The 12,134-nt window shown below is 50.5% G+C and overlaps 1 protein-coding gene across 1 annotated transcript; it reads right to left on the bottom strand.

The window, feature by feature from the left end:
- Window positions 1-666: 666 nt before the first annotated feature.
- On the bottom strand, window positions 667-11,050 carry DCTN4 (dynactin subunit 4). Its single transcript, XM_084295027.1, has 13 exons — window positions 10,861-11,050; window positions 10,061-10,131; window positions 9,504-9,682; window positions 8,555-8,598; window positions 7,679-7,786; window positions 6,071-6,144; window positions 5,862-5,974; window positions 4,445-4,554; window positions 3,373-3,446; window positions 2,904-2,958; window positions 2,312-2,419; window positions 1,923-2,020; window positions 667-1,236 (listed from the first exon to the last, which is right to left on the bottom strand). The coding sequence occupies exons 1-13, from the start codon at window positions 10,993-10,995 to the stop codon at window positions 1,023-1,025; spliced, it is 1,383 nt and encodes a 460-aa protein (XP_084151153.1). The 5' UTR covers window positions 10,996-11,050; the 3' UTR covers window positions 667-1,022.
- Between the last annotated feature and the right edge of the window lie 1,084 nt (window positions 11,051-12,134).

The following is a 12,134-nucleotide window of genomic DNA, read 5'->3' as shown; positions in this document are numbered from 1 at the left end:
CCAAGGCACACCGCAGCCAGTGATCCTTCCCCAGCGGTACAATGCTCCTTCCTCCTTCACTCCCCCCTCCCACAACTGGAAAAAGACAAAGCACGAACCTGGACAACCTCTGCAGCTCCTTTTTGTACACTGGACCTAACTTTAACTCTCCACGTTTAAGTACTCTTCACTTGCTATCTTTTAACACACATCTATTAATACCAAGACTGCCAGGCAGCCTCTCAGGACCGCAAAGCAAGGCAGCAGGATCTGCTTTCCCAGCTTGTAATAATCTATCATGCTACCACACCCAGCTCGCAACACAACGGGCTCACAGCGCAGTTGGTCACCACTCAAATCCACGAACACTACAGTACACTACACTTGGAGTTTAAGGGCAAACCGACCATCTCCTTTGTGAAAAGACGCATCACCCTGGCTAAGGAAGCTACACGGGCCAGGGGCTTTTCACGAAAATAAAAGGGTTTCGTGTCCGAGTGCTCCACGGTTACTTGAGGTATCCTACAAGGAAGCAGAAAAAAAGAGAAGAAAGCAGCATGCTGCTGGCAACAGACTTGCCAGAATGCAGCAGACCTTGCCACCTCCTAAAATACTTGTTCGAGAAGGGCGTAATTCTGTGTGAGATGAGACATTCACTATCAGGTACGTAACATTAGGTTTGCGGGCTGACATGAAGAAAAACCAATACGGGTTCTTTTTTTTTGTTGACACAGCCAAATTCAGCCAGGAGTAGTGCAAACCTGGAGAAAGCTAGCTCGTTCTGCGTGCTGACACACGTGCTGCAAGTTAAACTAGCCTGTGGCAGTGTAGGGAAGCAGAGCGTTAGTGGGCACTACGATAAGAGGAGAACAAACCATCCCGAAGCACAGCACCCCCACCCCGCAGCCTCCTCCTCGTGGCCTGGCTGGGGCACGTGGCGCACACGAACACAGCAGAGGAGCTGACAGAAGTTTTCACCAGGGCACACTCGTTCACAGACAGTCCGTCCTGCGGCCAGCCACCGGGACACAATTCGGGAGCTTTTAGGGGAGCACTGGGCCGAGGCTGAGCTCGACGTGGTGGGTGAGCCAGATGACCTCGGAGATCTGGTCGCCTTCCTCGCTGGGCCGGATGGGAGCAGCCAGGTTTTTGAACTCGTGCTTCATCTTAAAGCTCACGGTCACTTCGCCCTCCTCTTTCTGTGGGGTGACCTTGATGAAAACTCCTACCTTATTGGCTTTTCTGAAGGCAATAATGCTGCAAGGCAGAAAACAAAAGAACTGGGTCAGCCGAGTTCTCAAACAATTGTTCGGAGAGGCTCATTCTGGTGCCGTGTCAGAGGGATGCTCAGTTTACAGCCCGCAGGCTGCACATGCCCTGCCAGAACAATTCTCCTGGTGTGTAGCTTGCTCCCTGCTGCTCTTCTTTCAGGAGACAGCAGCCCCTCCTGCCCCGTGAGCAGGATGTGGTACCCCCTTCATGCTGGCAGCTGCTGACAAACCCACCACACAGAACAGGCCTGCTTTGGCCACAGGAGTTACACACCCCGTTGTGCAACAGGGAGAGGCTGTAATATTTTAGCTCCAGTTGCTCTGTAAGAGCCTGCTGAGCATATTCCCCCCTGAGGCCTGGAGGTACCTCTGTTGCATCCCCCACTGCATAATTCTGGGCACTCCTGTGAACCCTCTGCTTACAGAGGAGAGGATTACAAAGTATCCCCAGAGAGAATCAGTACCAGCACCTGTAACCCAACCCTTGCCTTAGATCAAACATCTCCTGAAGAGTCCAAACCACAAACAGAAAAAAAGATTTGCACTGCTAATCTCTGACCGAAATATGTGGTCAATGTAACAAGAAGTACTGACGAGAGAGGAGAGCAAATTACTTGGTTCAAGTGCCAAGTATTTAAGGGGCAGGATGCCCACAGAACAGACTGCACTCACTCAGGGTCATCCTGGAAGTCTTGAGGCTCTGCCAGCTCATCGTACTCTGCTGCAGCATCTTTGCCAGCCAGAATTAGCTCCTTGGGAGGCACTGCCACCTGAAATGACACAAAGAGAAGCAGCCTTTTAGTACTCACCACCTACACTACGAGCAGGACAGAGCACTCCCCTTCTGAGGTCTGCTTTACTATGGCTTAACAGAAGTGATTCATCCTTGGCTTTCCTCTCTAACAGTGCCCAGTTACCACTCTGCCTGGGAAGTTGTGCATTTCTCCCTTGGGCTCTGGATTCAGTGAGCAGACACCATTTTAAAATGCATTATGAGCTGACACTTACATTGGTGATGGTCATTTAAGCCTCCAAGGAATAAAATCAGGAGGGCACAGTACCTTGGCAGTGCTGTTGATGTTGTCAGGGTCTCCCTCCTCACACTCCAGCAGCGTGACGTGTGTGATGTTCTCCACCGGATTGGTCAAAGTCAGAAGAACTTGGCTTTCCTGGAAAAGATTCAAGAATCCCAGGTCAAGAAGTAATTATTCTAAAAGTCACCTTTACTGTGAGCACCTCCACGTCCTGTGACTGATTAACACCTTCAAAATTGTCTCAGGTACTCAAAGGACTGAAAGCAAAGAGCCCCATTCTGTACGAAAGGTGGCAATGTCACACAGCACTCTTTTTAATAGCAGAAATGCATGTCTTTGGACTCTAGCCCAGAGAGCAACCCCACACCTTTTATTCACCAGATATAATCATGTACTTGCAACGCCAGACATCACAGCACACTGTGATCTACTCATGCAGAGTGACAAGTACACGCAGCGTTATTCTGACCACTCCCTTAAACCCTGTGCCCTCTCTGCAAGGAGCGGAGCCTTCAGGAAACATTCATCACACCGTGCAAGCTCCCAAAAAGATCCCCCGTGCACACCTCTCAGCTGTGACTCACCATAAAACGTTTCTGGAAAAAAAAAAAGCACTGACCTTCATGTAGCGCAGGTTGGGAATGGACATGATCCTCACTTCAGGGATATAGTTCCTGCAAGGAGAACAAAGCAAATGGGAACAAGGAACTGTGCAGCTGTCTGCAACCTAAGTACGTAGTCACAGGCATCCAGCAAGACATGTTCTACACTACAAGAGTTTAACTTACATCAAACAGATAAATAAAGTGCCCTTTTGCTATATAAGGCTAATCCTTTTAACTCCTGCTATGACATGGGGCTGGAACAGCTCACCATCCCTTCTTTCAAACTGAAGTTTTCAGCAGATTATGAAGCAATCTTACTGAAAATTTACCCAAATAAATACAAAAGGCGATTACATCATTGTAAGAAATGACACAATCAATCATAAAAGAGGTCAAATCAAAAGCACAAAAGAAATGGAAATACAAGGCTTTAACCAAGCATTGGTAGGCAGTTGTTACCCCCAGCCCCAGCATCTTACTTACACAGCAACCAGCTGGATCTTGAACTTGATAGATGTTGGATTGAACTCTGGTTTGCTCAGGTTATGCTCACATTTCTAGAAGCAAAGATATTTTAGTAAACACCAGAAAACAGCGTGCAGTCACAAACTGATGAATCAGAGCTGCAGGCACAGTGCCACCAGCCACAGCACTACCCCTCTAGCACAGCGCACGTAACAGCTAACGTGGGGTGCACGCAGTCAGACCAGTGTCAAGTTATTGATATTTTTGAAAATGTCATTCCAGCAAAGCTACTGCAATCTCAGAAACACAGGATTCAGAACCAGGATGAAAAATACTCAGACACTGAATGCAGCAGGAAGAAGGCACAAGTAACTGCAGTCTTTTGACTTATGCTCCAACATCCATTGAATAGCCAACAGCTGCAACCCAAAACTGATCTGCTCACAGACTACTCTTCCAGTACAGGCCCAGCCTGACGTTAATTATTTCTGAGAAAATAATCTGCATTTGCAAAGCATTTTGCATCTTAAATACTTACAAGAATACTGCTCTATTAGCCTGGGAACTAGATCAATATCCCCGTTTCACTGAGAAAGCAAGCAGCTTTCTGAAGATGATGTAGCAAGCCAAAGGCAGAACTTGGATTTAATTCTTGCTTGTCTTTACTTTGCAGCTCTCTGCTTTTCCACTCTTTCTGCCTTCATTCCAGGGGCAGCTTCACCACTCTATGGTACTTATCACTAATATTTTGTTTACTGACTTGATTTTTGTCTTTAATAATAGCAGAATTTTGTAATGCCAACTGTACTGGCTGCCTTCTGTAAGTCCTCTGCTAGGCACGGTGCACAGACACTTCTGCAAATCCACCTTTGTGTCTTTGTGTGTCTGTGAATGTGGCTACCCCTTCACATTCGTAGTCACATCAGAGATGTGACAGTTTCCCTTGTAACTGATAACAGCACCGAGAGAACGTTCTAGAGAACTTACAACAACAAGAAGCATTTGAGCAGCTTCTTCTAAAGAGAAATACAGAGCCCATTTCCCCGCAGCCCAATTCCTGTGAGCCTACAAGTGCTGTTTAGCCACCTACCCGACAGCGCAGCGAGCGTTTGATCAGGAGATGCTTGTGACGTGGGTAGAGCTGGGAAGCACAGATCGGCTGGAAATCGGGCTGCAGCAAACGCTGATGCAGGGTCGTCACTGGGTGCACAAGAGAAAACAAACCAAGTTCAAGTCTTACCCAGGCACTGGAACTCAAGCTAGACTGTAAATATGTGCTGTGCTAACTGCAAGCGTGCAGTGTGCTGTGCAGAATTTAATTTCACCTGCACCCACTAATTCAGAAGCCACTGGTAAGTGTCACTGTTCCTAGCAGTGAATGAACACAAGGGTAAGAGGGGTAAAAAGGGCTGCCCTGACTGGGCATGGTAACATTTGTACAATACAAGTGCCAAGCCAGGAGGAACAAGAAACCGCAATCTGTTTTTGAAGCTCAGCTGAGATGGCAAGAGTATTTTATTGACATCTAGAAAACAAACCATGCTTTTGCAAAGGGCAAATCAGATTTCATAGCTTTGTTACTGCCACAGCGGGGCACTGCGCAAGTCGAACATCCAGCTTCTCCGTAAGGAGTTTGCATAATTCAGACTCACGCAGAGAATTAGTGACTGCATAGTTCCTAAGGCAAGGAACCACAGTGGCCAAACTCCCCGTGGGTTTCTCCCCCAAAACAGGCTCCTGGTGAATACCCCAGTGCCTAACAGGCCACGAGCCACCTGGCAGCCCCCCTGCCAGGGAACCACTGTGAGTTGTCTTCTCCACCAGCATCGTATTTTCACAACTCTGACGGAGTCTTACCACAAAGATGCTCTGCCCCGTTCCAAAAAGCCCTCATGAACTGATGTTGGTGGACTCTGTGGTCCCACAGAACTACTGAGGACATCTGACCTGCTTAAAGCCACCTCAGCAGGAAGTCCACATCGCTTCCTGTACCCGCTGTTTTGTCCCATTCGCTCCCCAGTTTTCTGGGCCAATTTACAATATTTGCTGATTAAATCACGAGCCAGCTAAAGCGTCCGCAAGCTGTTCCAAGCTGATGTCAAAATAATGCACAATTGTAACTGAACAGGCCAATTAAAGTGCCAACTCCCCAGCAGCACAACCACTTCCTTATTTCCTGCTACTATTTGAAAAAGAATGTCAGCCCTTTCCTCCATCCAAATCTTGACATTTCGCATGCAGAGGAACCAAGACCAAAAAAAAAGAGGAAACAATAGTAAAGAGGCCTGTTGGTTTTGGCTCTGAGCTTTTCACATATAATACAAAGCTGAGCTGCAATCAAAATTACCATTTGAAAGGTCAAAAAAAAAAATCAAAATCACACAATTTCAATAACAATGTAAAAATTACTAAAGCCTCAGAGCACTAGGAACTCTACTGGCACGTCTCCAAGCACTGCCCATGTTATAAAAGGGAACGGCAGAAGTGCCAGGACATTAAGGCATTACCCTCTGTCAGGTTGATTGGTCTGGTGTAGTAATCCTCAGGAAGAGGTTCCACTTCTTCCACTGCATCAGCTGGCTCAATCTTGATCTCCTTTTGGTCTTCGCCTTCTTTCAGACTGACGCAAAATAAGGGAAAATGTGGTCAGAGAGAACACCTCCTCCCCTACACCTCCTGTCCTTCCCCCAGAGATAACCCCAGCCCAGGAACTCACGAGAGTCCAGCGAGAGCACTGATCGGGGCGCCGGGCCTCTGGCGTTGAAGCCTGGTTCCCAGGCCGTATTTGTCCTACAGGGAAAAAGGTGCTGTCAGAAAATAGCTTCTGTCCTGCTTCCTGCCAGGACAAAAAGACCTCCTGCAAACTCACCCTTTAAAACTGCATGACAAGCATAGGGAAACAAGCAAATTAAAGCAAAAAGGGAAAGGTATTCAAGGTCTCTCAGGATTATTTTTCCTGCTCAAGCTGTTAGTAAGGAGAAAACAATTACCACTACGCTGCAGACTGGAAGAGGCAGGTGTGTGTGTACTGCTTATAAAATCGTTTCTTCCCTTAACCACCAGCCTGCACTACTGACATGTTCTCTGTACTGAACAAGTAGTGCAGAATCAGAGTTCAACTGCCTAAAAACCGGGTAAACACGATTATGTGTCCATCTGAGAAGCTCTGCAGCACTCCTAGAAGCAGCTGGAGCGTTCAGCTTCCTCTGAGCCTTGCAGCTCTAACTTAGTTACTCTGACTCTCTCGCAAGGCACCACGGCTCGGCAGGAACAGCTGAGCTACCCCCCAGCTTCCTACAGCTGAGAAGCACACAAGACGTTAGGAAGCAATCTTCCTTCCGGGCAGAGCTGAAAATCCAATTCTCACCAAATGAGAAATGTGAGCGTCTGCCCTGGTGATTCTTCAAGGATCAGGAGACTGATGTCAGCGCCGTTTCCCCCCCGGCAGTTAAGATGTCTGTGTCTTGGCCAGGCTTTGTGAAGGAATGCTTTTAAATCACATGCTACTTACCCAAAGGCACTGCCTGCTTCTAAGCAGTACTTCTTGTACCACGTTCCCCTCTAACTAGCTAGCCCTCGGGTGCCTTTGTTCTAGGCACATTCAAGTCAGAGGCCCTGAGGACAGGTGACGAGCAGGACACGTTACTGCCCTTCAGTTGGTACCGGGAGAGCTTTAACACCAGCAGAAACCGGGAAGAGACTTACCACTACGTGTATAGTGTGTTGCTGTGGAGAGCCCCCAAAATAGCAGCAGGTAGCAACGGAGACAAAAAATGCAGCCATAAGACACAAGCAAGGGCACAGAGCAGGCACAGTTAATTGAGAAGTAGCAAGCGTACGCAGTCACCTAGCTGAACAAAGTAAGCATTTACCTGGCAGGTACAATAAACAAGTTATTCAGGCCACAATCGAGTGTTAAAGTTCAGTTCAGTTGAGATTTCACGCAGCAAAGCGCAGGGTAAATTCTGATCTGTTACCGAGCAGTGGTATGAAACTATCCTGAGAGCTACCACCGGTATCATGAGTGCAGTTGTGCTGCATTTCACTGCTGGATAACGTGTTCCTTCAGACGGCAGCTACAAACCCTTCTGGCGCTATCAGAGAGGACTATCAGAGAGTGAGGCAAGGCAATACACAACGCGTGCAAAACTGCTCGTCCCCAAAGAAACCCACGTGCCCTAGCGCATTTTCTTCATGTTCTCAGTTAGGAAGAAATAAAAAAGCAGAGCAGCCCTATCATGCTACCACTTGTCTAAGTTTCCAAGCTGCTGCTGCTGCTGCACATCACTTCTCCTGCACTGGCAGCACGGTGCTCACAGCTCACCGAGAAGGCCAGCGGCATGTAGTTTCGGCGTCGCACCAGCTTCTTGCGGTCCCGCTCGATCTTCTCCTTCTGAGCCAGCTGCTGGTAGTACTCCACCAGCTTGTTAATCTGCAGGGGCGAGGAGGAACAGATACACAGTGAAAGGAGAACAAACTCCAGACCAGCTGCAGGAGCCGGCGTCACAGTATTTCTGTGTCTTAATTCTGTGTCTTAGCAGTTTGGGTTAGTGCTGCAATCAGCATCTCCCCACCCAGAGGCTGATTTATGTTTAGTGCAGAGCCCTGACTGGTGGCAAGGAAAGGTCACAGAGGTGCAGTTCTGTTTTCCGGATCCTGTAAGCACTGCTGATCAGAAAATAAGTTCTGTTCACATGAAGAAAGCCCACCAAGCACACTGCATGGTAGTACCTGGACATAAGCCCCTTTTAGAATCAAGCCTTTTCTTCTTCCAGAGCAATGTGCAAGTTTTTAAACTTGATTGCAGTAAGAGTTTTAAATGGAGACCAGTAAAGCAAAATCTGATGTGCTCTGTCACAGGTTAGCAGCACTCTCCCTTAGCAGCCTTCCCCACGTTTCCCCAGTTCCCCAAGACATTCAGACACAACATGCCCACTAGTTTCATTTTAACAGTGCTGCTAGACGTGATCTTTGCAACCAAGTTTCTTCTGAACTTGGATTTCACACCGTGGCATCCAAGGAAGAGCCTCTCAGAGGCCTCCCTTCCACTGAATTCAGTCAAGATAGAGATCATGAGCTGGACCTGGCAGCTGAAGAATTACACAGGTGCAGAAAAAGCGATCGAGAGGGCTCAGCACCTCTAACAGCTCTTTCTACCTGATGCCACCTCAGCCTAAGCACGGCCTTCTCCTTCACTCACCCTCTGCGTGTGTGGATTCTCTGGTTCCTGCCAGCCGCCACTAGCTGCGTGAGAAAGAGAAAGAACAAACTCCTCAGGAGAAGGTTTCTTGATTCTACACAGAAATCACCAACACTCGAACTACATTGGTCCTAATCATGAAACATGGCTTGCCCTATGCTCGCTACGCTTATCATTACAAATCTTCAAGCTCATACCTGCATAACTATCTACCTCTGAAAGCTTTTCCCAGGCAGGTTTGGGTGGAAGTCACTTGCCCAGCTTTTATACTGTGTTTTTAAGCAACTGCTGTTTGACAGATGCTCAGCACAGCACCCAGCAGCATGCAATTAAGTTTACAAGAACACTCTCTTGTTTCTAGCTGCCTGTGTCCCTGCATCTTCAGCTCCAAGTCTACAGTCACAGAACACCAGAAATCAAAGAGGACCTGCTTGGTCTACTCAGCCTCGCTCCTGGAGCCAGACAGATGCTTTCTGCATGCCTTACACGTCAAGAAATAGATAAAAGCTTTGTTCCAGTGCTGTCATTAATAGAATAAAAAAACAAGTGCAAAGACTAGCACCTCTGAAATAAGCCTGAGTAAACAAAAGTGACAGAAAATAAACTAGGTTTCTATGCTGTTAGACTGAGCAACTTCAAAGACTCTGAAGGCGAACGAGCAAGCTCTCCAGAAGGGGCAGAGCCCACCGACTGTCAGAGCCCTGTGTTTTACAGCTTCCTCATGAGGCAGGTAACACGAGCCTGGCAGCAGGCCAGATGTTACACGCACTCAGCTCTGCAGCCAAGACTTCAGAGACAAATCATTTTCCTGTGAATTCCCCAACTGTGACTCAAAACCTAGGCAAACATTACACCCACCATCCAGCCAGAAACCACCTTTGATTATCTTTTAACTTCCGAAAGACACCAGACTCCTGCTGTTAGCCTCGTGCCTTTGCCTGTCACTTACCAACAGACTTATCTGCCATGCCCACATCCCGGGAAGTCCAGCGGCAAAACCCACAGGCCAGGTAATAGGCTTTCTTCATCGTAGTTTTGGCTGGGTCATCGGGAAGCGGAGCAGGAATACTGGTGGCCCGGGTAGAAAGGGTGTGCATGCAGCAGGGGCAGTCAAAGCAGTTGGCACACCTGGAAAAGAGGAAAGCCTATGTGTGAGAGTGAGCTGACAAGGCCCAAACGCAGCCCACAGGCACAGGAGAATGCTTTCAACGAGCAAATCATGATTAAAATAATAAATGTTCTTATCTAATGCAGCAGCACTAGAGGAATGGAGGAGTTTAGGGTCAATGTAAGAATGGCAGCAATGAGAAAAATTTGGGTGATAGAAATAATGCTTCTCTTTGTGGTTTGAGAGCAGGTCACCAAAAAAAGGATGACACCAAGGGTACGTGGCACATCGTGGGAAGGCACTTTGTCCCCTAACGGATTAAGATGTAGTGAGTGATGTGATTTCTGAGGAGAGCTTCAGGTGCACGTGGCCGAGGGAAGCGGAGGCCCCACCCTTACCTGTTCTTCTTCAGCTTGGCTTCGGCCGAGGGCATGTTTTCCAGGCAGCTGGGGCAGTAGTGCGAGTCCACCTGCGGAACAGCACAGGGACGGGCCCAGGCGCCCCGTGAGGCTCCGGGTTTGGGGATATTTGTGGGGTTTGGCTCGGATCGGCCCCTCCCAGCCCAAACTGACCCCACTGCCCTCAGCCCAAGGTGCTGTTTAATTAATCCCTACGTGGGGAGGCTCCTCAAAGCGAGGGGCTCAAACCAGACGTGCAGGGGCCCTCCTGAGCCCCCGGGGCTGCCCGTGGGGGCTCCGTGAGGCGCTTCCCGCTTATTTGTGCCGTTATTGTGACAGAAAGCTTCAATAGACCACTTTTTTCTTTATTTTTCACAATTATCGGGTCCTTGGTCACCCACCAGGCCAAACCGTACACACTCCCCAAGCGCCTCACCCCTGCCCTGGGGTCATTTAATTATAATTAATTAACACTGTGGCAATTAGCCAAGAGCAGGCGACGAGGCCGCCCCTCCTCTCGCCCTCCCCCCGCCCTGTCACCCCCCGCCTCCCCTCACACACTAACCCCTCACAACTCCCGCCCCCCCCGCCGGCCTCCACCAATCACAGCCCTCCCCGCGCAGATTGACACCAGCGCTCAGCCAATCCACCGCCGGCTCCCTCCCCCTCCCACACCCACCGCTCCCCGCTCTGCGCCCGCCCCCCGAGCCGCGCCGCCAGCCAATAGCGGGGCGGGATAAGAAAGAGCGACGGGCGAGGCGGCCAATGGGAGGGCAGCGGCGCGGCCGGGCCGGCGTTACCTCGTGCGAGACGCACTCGAGGGAGCGGAGCTCGCTGCAGTAGCGGCAGAAGTACAGCTGCGGCAGCGGCGCCCGCAGCTCCTTCTCGCCGCGCACCAGGTACAGCACCCGCTCCGACTGCAGCAGCGACGCCATCTTGCCGGGGGAGGTGCGGCCGCCGCCGCCGCCGCGCGCGCGCCGCGCCGCCGCGCTGACGTCACCGCGCGCGCGCGCGGGAGGGAGGGGACACGTCATCGCCCCGCCCCCGCCCCTGCCCCGCCCCTGCTGGGGGGGTGGAGGCCACGTGACCAGCGGGGTTAACCCCTGCGGTGCCGCGAGGGAGCGGGGGGGGGTGTGTGCAAGGCTGTGCGGTGTGCAAGGGGCTGTGCGCGGGGTTATGTGTGCAAGGGTTTGTGCAAGGGGCTGTGCAATGCACAATGATTTATGCAAGTGTGCAATGATTTGTGCAGCGTGCAAGGGGCTGTGCACGGAGTTATGCAGCGTGCAAGGGTTTGTGCAAGGGTCTGAGCAGCGTGCAAGGGGCTGTGCAGTGTGCAATGGTCTGTGCACGCGTTTATGCAGTGTGCAAGGGTTTATGCAAGGCTCTGTGCAATGCACAATGAGTTAGGCAAGGGTTTGTGCAGCGTCCAATGGTTTACGCAAGAGTTTGCGCAGTGTGCAATGGTCTGTGCACGGATTTATGCAGTGTGCAATGGTTTATGCAAGGCTCTGTGCAACGTGCAAGGGACTGTGCACAGATTTATGCAGCATGCAAGGGTCTGTGCAATGCACAATGAGTTAGGCAAGGGTTTGTGCAGTGTCCAATGGTTTATGCAAGAGTCTGTGCAATGTGCAATGGTCTGTGCACGGCTTTATGCAGTGTGCAAGGGTTTGTGCAAGGCTCTGTGCAGCGTGCAGTGGCCGTGCATCACCTGTGTGCCCCCTGCAGCGTTGCAGTGGCCGTGCAGTGCTGTCAGGCATGCGCCTGCCCATGCAGGACGTGGTGGCACAGGGCACACCCTAGTAGCAGGGTCCCCACCTGCCCTGTGGGTGCTGTGGGGCGCAGCAGTGTCCAAACCAAACCAAACCAAACCAAACCAAGCAACCCAGCAGCAGCCCCGTGTCGTGGGATCCACCAAAAACCCCCCAGCTCTCGGTGCTGAGGGTGCTGAGCACCCCGCGGAGTGCTCAGAGGGCATGAGGTGCATCAGGACTCGGGTCCTGGCAATGCCACCGAGGCTTCCCGTGGGTGTCCTGCAGCGTGTGCCCCCCCCAGCCCCGTCCCCAGCCCCTGT

This window comes from Netta rufina, assembly GCF_964035555.1.
Source record: "Netta rufina genome assembly, chromosome: 14".
NCBI lineage: Eukaryota > Metazoa > Chordata > Aves > Anseriformes > Anatidae > Netta > Netta rufina.
This window is presented reverse-complemented; position numbering and strand designations above follow the sequence as displayed.